This window comes from Chinchilla lanigera, unplaced genomic scaffold (genome assembly GCF_000276665.1).
Source record: "Chinchilla lanigera isolate Chin_1 unplaced genomic scaffold, ChiLan1.0 scaffold00027, whole genome shotgun sequence".
NCBI lineage: Eukaryota > Metazoa > Chordata > Mammalia > Rodentia > Chinchillidae > Chinchilla > Chinchilla lanigera.
In genome coordinates, this window is record NW_004955428.1 from 21,486,965 (window position 1) to 21,495,400 (window position 8,436).

Consider the following 8,436-nt stretch of genomic DNA (forward strand, 5'->3'; position numbering starts at 1 on the left):
CAAATGGGCTCTCCCCAGATTAGTTAAAATTAAATGAGATCATTGGCTATACAGTAAGTACTATGTCCTAAAAATGGAAGTTCTCTTCCAACATGTGATATAACCAAGACCCACGGTGTAAGAACTTTCTTGCCCCAAGTCTCACTGTTGGATAACAGCTGAACTGTGACCAAAGTGAGATACTCAGATACCCAGGCACAATGTTCCCATTATTCTTGGTTAAAATACTTTTTCTGTTTCTCTGGCAAAATATTCCAATCAAAAAAAGACAGGAAAAAAAAAAAGCTCTAAAACATACCTGAATATAAGATACTTAAAATAAACTGAGCTGTTATTAACTTCTTTTTCACTTTCATTTATTCAAACCATGTGTTCCAGATGCTGTTATTTTCCACTTAAAATTCAAGAGTCAATGCCATTCAGAGTAACACTTTTTAGTTCCTTATAAAAACTAGTCATGTCTGACACTAAGCAGCTCATTTTTATGTGTAATTTGGAGTTTGAAATGTCTAGACTGTTCTTTTCCTGCAGCTGTAACAAATTTTATTTTGAGAGACCTACATTCATCCCTAGTGCTAATAACTGACTGAGGGGTATTGCCTTACATTCTTTTCTTAAGTGTATTTTTCTTCTAAGTATTTTGAAACTATTCAAGAAATAGGTATAAAATAACATTAATCCTCAAGTTTCTCATGTAACAACACATTGTTATCTTTTATATTATGATTTTAAGAATACACTTTAAAAAATATCTTACCACTCTTCCAAGGTCCAGTCCCTCCCCAGAACCACACCAGAGAAATATAAATGATCGGGGTGCTGCAATCTCATCAATTTCTAACTTCATGATCTGTAAGAAAATAAAACAATGCTGCATAAAACTATTTGATTCCCATTCATCCTCTAGCCAAAAGAACAATCACTGAGATTTATCAGAGTCATTCTTTGTATGCACTTACAATGGAAAATAAATTTTATCCTTAAAAATCACTTGTTATACACGGCTGTTCTACTGTCTTATATTTCTTTGCTGAAAGAAACTGTCAATGAGTCCTTGGTTGATTAGCTTTCCATGTCTATATCTGTTTTCATGAGAAACCACTTTGAAGATATCAATATGTAATACAAGCATTGTTAATTCCCTACCACTTTGTTTGTAACTCCGTACTGTCTGTACTGTTCCTTTGCTATTTTGTAAAGTGTTGTCTGTCTGTTAATATTTTCCTCCTTTTATTTTTAAAATTAAAAAAAAATCACTTGTTATATTGCTGCTTTATTTTTACATAATATATATAGGGAAAAATACAGATAAGCACTTGTTTTTATAAGGAAAGAGCTTATAGGGAACTGCACTTACAGAATAATGGAACTTTATAAGGTAAGAGTTTGAAAGACATTCTGTAGCAACATATTATTTACAGAAAAAGAAACTGAAATGGAAAGAGGGTAAATGAGCCCAAAATTAATGGCAAAATTAAAATACAGTAGAAGCCAGTCACAGCAGTACACACCTACAATCCCTGCTATGTCCTTGGGAGGCCCAGCTGGGAGGATCACTTGAGCCAGTTATCTGCAAGATTTGTCTCTTGCAGGTAAATAATGGCAAGAATCTTCCAAACATGCACCTTTTCTCAGACTTCCTTCCCTCTGGCCCAGCCTCCACACACAGATCTGATGCTCTTACTAAACTATTTAAAACCCTGAAAAGTTTCATAATGTTTTCAGAGTAAGAACTCCAAGCTCCTAAAACATCATCTCAAGACAATGCAGTCAGCATTCGAACAGTAACAACCAACAAAAAGGTTACACCCACAAACCAGGTTATGCCTCCATCCCTTCTGCTCCTGCCTTTCCTTCTGCCTGAGCCCCTGGCCCACATCTTTCTTCTCCTGGACAATTCCAGCTGATCTATTTATACTGTTCAGGTGTCACCTCTGTGCTCATAAGTACCATCTTCCTAGGCTTGGTTGTTGGCCTACAATTTTATGCAGTCCTCCACTCCTGACTCAACAAAGTTATTAGGTTAGGCCAATGTTTACCCCATCAAACCATGTGCTCCTTAAGAGTAAGTATTAACTCTTACTCATTATTGAATCTCCAGTACATTGTCTAACAGAGAACGGTGTTCAATAAGTATTTATTATTTTTTATACTGGTTATAAAAAGATATTTTATGTAACTAATACAACTTACCAGCTTACTTAGTTTTATTTAGGAAAATATACCTTTATCATAATAATTACACTGAAATTATATGCTTATGTTTCTTTTTTCACCCGTACTGTATCATACTGTAAGTTCCTTAAACAGGAATTGTGATACATTTTATTTGCATTTGCTCTCTTCTCTCCTTTCTCCCTTCCTGGTATTTACTAAAACTGATCAGTTGCAAGTTGAATCATCATTCTGTCTGCTTTTAGATTTTCCTAGCTTATAGCCAAGGACTCCAAGACTGAGACTGTGAGTCCTCTACCGCCTGAAAAAAAGAATCAAATGAATGTACTCTTACCAATGTACCTTGGACCTTCACCTACAATACATACTATAAATCTACAGTTATAATCCCCACAAAAGTAGAGATGACATTTACAGCCTCAGTTTTTGATTAAATGAACATATTCATTTTAAAAATTAATAGTTCATTACAATGTAGAAAGTTTCATCATACATCATCCCAAGTCCAGCATTTTTCATTAGCAGTAATGCCAGTCTCTCTGTAATATTCTTCTAAAGGAGGTTCCAAAAGAATCACATCAAATTTGGGTGTTAGTTCTCTGATGTCAAAGGCTTCTATATCTGCTTGTAAGTACCTATTTGATTAAAAAAAAAAAAAAAAAAAAAGATTTTCAAATAATCTGCAGATGGCAATCAAAGAAATTTCTTAAATATTACTAACCACTATTTACAAAGTTAACCATAAGCTAATTACAGTATATTTTTTTATAGAGGGGTCTTCTTTGTGCAGCACAAACATTGAACCATCTAATGGGATTATTCCTTAGGATATGGACAAAATTATAGGGCAAAGTGAAAATCATTATTCCCCATGAAACATCCAGAATATATTCTCTTTGCATTGAAAAATCTATACTCAGATGAGGGTCTCACTCACTTTCTACTGTCATCTCAACTTTCTAAATTACTGTATTACTTTTTTCCTCAATTGTTTAGGATTAAAAACTTTTAAGTTTCAAATTAGTTTGCTAATGAGTAAAAACATTTATAATAGTATTTTCACACTAATATATACTTTACCAAAGTTATTTTCACATAAAAGTATTTTTAACTAAAATATTTTAAATGTAAAAAAGTATTTCTTTCTTTCCCTCTTTTCTCCCACTCTTGCTCATCCTATACCCTCTTCCCTTTTTTTTTTTTTTTTGGTCTTTTTGAGACAGGGTCTCACTATGCAGTTCAGGCTGGCCTTGAGCTCACTTTGTAACTCAGGCTGGTCTCGAACTCACAACGATCCTCCTGCCTTAGGCTCCCAAGTGCTGGGATTACAGGCATGCACCACCACGCCCGGCCCATACCCCGTCTCTTTCTTTCAGTTTTTTGAGAGAAGGTCTTGCTAAGTTGCCCCAGCAGAACTTGAACTTGTGATCCTTTTGACTCAAGTGCCCTGAACTGCTGGGATTATAGACATGTGCCATCACACCCAGCTAGGAATATTTTAAAGTAGGATGAATATTCAAGAATACCCAGATTTCCTCATATATTGACATATATTTGTGGTTATTCTAATAACTGATATGTTTTATTAAACCATTCAAGGTACAAAACACTTGAAGTCAGCTAAATGTAAAACATTCTCTAATTTCAAGGCCCTTAACACATTTTTCTAACAAAAAAAACCATTATTATGTTGAGCAAAGATTAAAGTGAATCAAGCCAGGGATGTAGCTCACTGGCACAGAGCCTGCCTGGCAAGTGTAAGCATGAGGCCCTGAGTTTGATTCCCAGTACCAAAAAAAAAGAATCACCAATCCACATTACTTTGTGAAAAAAAGTCATTTAACAATATTAGCAGTAATACAAAAAACATGAGTAATTTTTGAAGAAAATATTTAAAGATACTTCAAACAAATTATCTGGAAAACTAAAAAAAAGAAAAACATTAAATGAGAACCCACTTATTACTCAGTACCACAGTTTCAAACTAATATATTTTCTTACAAAGAAGAAATGAAGGAATGGACTAGTTTACTCTTATATAGGTGCTGATTCTTTCTCTTTTAAAGAAAAGTTATAGAAAAAAACAGGCTGATGTATTAAACCCAATGTGGGAACAAAAATAATTTAAAAAAATACTTACATAGGAGGAGTGTTAGATTTAGCTATTAACTCATCCTTTAACCTAATGAGTTCCCTCAGTTTTGGATATTCTTCAAATCTGTCAGCCAAACCTGAGGAGAAAAAATAGTAAATTCTAAATTTCAGTTCAACAACAGTTAATATTGGTGAAATGAAAAGTTATGTGTCCTGCTAAGAAAACAAAATACACACATTTTACTTTCATATCTTTAGAAAAAAAAAATGACTACTTCCTTTCTACCATATTTTCTTCTTTATCCTCCCCCTACTGGTGAAGGAAGTATATCCATAGCAATATAAATCACTTAAACTTCTTAATTTAAAAACTAAGTCTTGCTTAGGGGAGTAGTTTTTTCCTCCCCCGCTCCACTCCCAGTACTGGGGATTGAACCTACGGCTTTGCACTGAACTACATCCCTTGCCCCTCAACTTTTAAAGTATTTTTTGGAGGAAGGATCTCGTCAAATTGTTAAGCTGCCCAGGCTGGATTCGAACTTGAAATCCTCCTGCCTCAGCCTCCTAGAATGCTGGGATTACAAGTATGTACCACACATTTGGCTCACAGTTTTTATAACAAGAATGTGATAATTTTTGTTAAGTCTTCCTCAATCAGTAGTAAAGATCTCATTTCAAATAAAAGTTTGAAACTATACTATCAATTTTCACCACAGCAGTTAGCATTTATCTATAAAACAGAAGATACAACCTGAAAACATTTGAAATCTATGCTCTTTTATCATATGATGAATAGGACTGTAACATTCTGTTTAAAATGCAGAAATTTGCAGTCAGCTCTGTTCCTTGTCCCTCTGACATAAAGATCTTGCACAACAGGGTATCCTTTCTAAGTCTTCTTTCTCCTCAATTCTTCACCATGTTATCTTCAACAATGTTCAGTGGCTCCTTTTTACTACCACCTAAAGTGCTTTACGCCTTGATTTTGAATTTAAACTTCCTGTTGACTAAAATTACATTCATACAACAACTTTTTCTCAACCTCTATTAGCTTTTTGCATACATTTTCTTTGTTGTAGGTAAGCGTCCTAAGAGCAAAAAGGTGGATATGCAAATATGGATATACAAGTTCTCACAACTTTTTAGGATATATCTAACTTTTGCTTATAAAAACATTAGTTTCTACTTCAGAAGTAATGTTGCTTACAAGTGACAAAAGAAAAAAATGAACTGGATTATGAGAAAAAAATTAAGATTTTGGGTTGCAGAAGATACTATGAAGCAAAGAACTAATAGAATGGGAGAAAATATTTGCAAATCATCCATCTGATAAAGTTGTACCAAAAATACATAAAAAATATGAACACTGTATATACACCACAAAGAAAATATAAAGAGCTCTTTTAATTCAACAATAAAAAAGCAAAAGAAAATTTATAAAATAAGCAAAATGTTTGGACATTTCTCCAAAGAATATATTTAAGTGACAATATGCCTGCAAAAAAAATGCTAAATATATTATTAGTCATTAAGAAAATGCAAATCAATGCCAAGATAGGATACCACTTAACATCCACTAATGTGGCTATAATTCAAAAGACAGACAATAACCGTATCCTGGATGTGAAAATATTAGAATTATCATACACTGCTGGTCAGACTAAAATGGCACAGCTGCTCTGAAAAATATTTATATAGTTCCTCAAAATGTTAAACATAAAATTACGACATGGAAAAAACTAAAAAAAAGCAACAAAGAAAACAAAAAAGGTAAGAACACTAAAGTTTAAAAAAGAAAAACAAGAATTACTGCATGATCCACCAATTCTACTTCTAGATACATCGCAAAGAGATGTGAGAACATATCTCCACAGAAAACCTTGTACATGAATGTACATAACAGAGGAGGGTATGGTGGTGCATGTCTATAATCCCAGTATTGAAGGAGGCTGAGGGAGGGAGATCACAAGTTCAAGTCCAGCCTGGGTGATTCAGCAAAAAAGAGGGGGAGGAGGGGAATTGGGGCATAGCTCACTGAGAAGGCTCTGACTAGAATCCCTGTAGGGGATGGCGACTCTTAGCATATCATTTTAAGATAGAATAATTCTAGTCTTAGTACAAGCCTCAAAATGCGTCTTGAGAAACATCCTGGAGGAGTTGTAAAAAGTTAACTTTGCAGTCCTGACTTTGCCCTGGAATGCTTCTCCAAAGACAAAGAACACACAGGCCCAGATAACCACCTATGACCCTGCCTGGGTGGTTTCATCCCTTCCCTGGCCCTAGATAAACACTGTAACCATAAAGAAAATGTATAGTTATCTAAAGGGGGACATATAGAACAGAAAGTATGTATCATTATGGTTGGGCTCATGACTGGAGTCTGACCCAGTTAGATAGCACAAGGAAAACAATGTGTGGCAGGGCTACAACATTCCAATCTGTTACCATGGAAACCAAAAATGTATATAAGGTGGGAACAAAGGCAGGTAGGCACCCACATTCCTGACCTGCAAGTCTAAATTAATAAAGGCAGGTAGGCACCCACATTCCTGACCTGCAAGGTGACCAGTCTAAATTAATAAACTCTGTTTGTTCTAAATAGAATCCTTTGGTCTTTTGTGGAATACAGCCCGATTTTTTGCCATTACATCCCCAGTAGTGTCCCAACCACTAAATCCATCACAACACTGTTCACAGTATTCCAAAAGAGCAAACCCAAATGAGTAAATAAACAAAATGTGGTCTACACACCCATACATACAAAGGAATATTATTTAGCAATAACAAATGTTGGACCAACAGATGTTACAACATTTATGACCCTTGAAAATATGGTAAGTGAAAGTATCCAATCACAAAAGACCACATATTGTACAATTCCAATTATATTAAATATCCAGAACAGGGAAATTCATAGAGAAAGATTAGGGGCAGGTGGGAGGCACAGAAGAGAGGGAAGAAATCAGGACTAACTGCTAAAGGGTATAGGGCATTCTTAAGGAAAAAGAAACTGTTCTAAAACATGTTATAGTAATGGTTATCAACAACCCTGTGGATGCACTAAAAAAATAGTAAATTATACTCCTTTAAATAGGTGAGTTGTATAGTAGATAAATTATTTTAAAAAGAAGGAAAGAAAAAAGGAACATTGCTCAAAGGAAAATGAAAGTATACTGCAAGTACTGAGAACAGAAAACTGGAAAAAATATTTTGTCAGAAATAATATACAAAATGAATGTATCACATGCATGTAATCAATAGTTAGCAAAAGAACAGTCCACAAAAGTCTTACATACCTACATCCCGGATGAAATTCTGAGGTCTATGCCCAGTGTCTACAAAATGTTGGCAGTAATCATTATGGGGATTTAAACTCTGTGTTCCCTAAAGAAAAAGTCAAAATTAAATTTAACAACATGCACACTGATAGCAGATACACTAACACTGTACTTTGCTTTCTATTATGGGAACATATAAAATATGATAGATCTTAGAAAGTAGTAAAATCAGGAAACAAACAGAATGACTTCATTACTTTTAAACTACTACTGAAATTACATCATTATCTCATCCTATACAGCCAAATATCAAAAGAATGTTTCATAGATAATCTAAATAAACCTCATTTTTTAACAGTGATTCCTCAATAACTGAAAACATTCTAAAGACAAGTAGGGTACAGAGCATAAATGTACAGAGCTGTTAAGACTTAAAATTATTTATTTTACCTTAAGAAAAGTACTAGAATCTTTGTAAATCTCTTCTTCATATGGCAAATTTTCTTCTTCCTGCTGTAGTTCTAGTTCATCCTTGGAAAAGGAAGATTAAGGAAACATTTATTATAATATAGGCCATTTGTTTAATTATATCTTAAGACTTACCGCAAATATTTTATATCCCTAAAAGACAATAAATGTTTCAAGTTAACAAAGTCTTTATTTTTCATCATTAGATCTAACTCGTTAATATTTAGAAAAAAATTTTCTCATCATTACCATGAATAAAAATGACCTGTAACTAACATTTTGTTGACTGGATTATCTAGAATTATGTATTTCATATATAATACTATAAATGTTAAAATGTAGCTTGTGGGCTGGGGATATAGCTCAGTGGCACAAGTGCCTGCCTGGCAAGCGCAAGGTCCTGAGTCTGATTCCCGGTAAT

At 34.0% G+C, this 8,436-nt stretch overlaps 1 protein-coding gene across 2 annotated transcripts in view; it reads right to left on the bottom strand.

Annotated features, from left to right (window-relative positions):
- The window catches only part of Mettl14 (methyltransferase like 14), a 31,750-nt gene that overhangs the window by 10,984 nt on the left and 12,330 nt on the right, over window positions 1-8,436 (bottom strand). For both annotated transcript variants that reach the window (XM_005386800.2, XM_013515267.1), the window contains exons 4-8: window positions 7,998-8,078; window positions 7,566-7,653; window positions 4,316-4,406; window positions 2,669-2,810; window positions 758-850 (exon numbers count right to left, since the gene is read on the bottom strand). In XM_005386800.2, coding sequence (XP_005386857.1) covers window positions 758-850; window positions 2,669-2,810; window positions 4,316-4,406; window positions 7,566-7,653; window positions 7,998-8,078 — 495 coding nt within the window. The remainder of the gene's footprint in view (window positions 1-757; window positions 851-2,668; window positions 2,811-4,315; window positions 4,407-7,565; window positions 7,654-7,997; window positions 8,079-8,436) is intronic.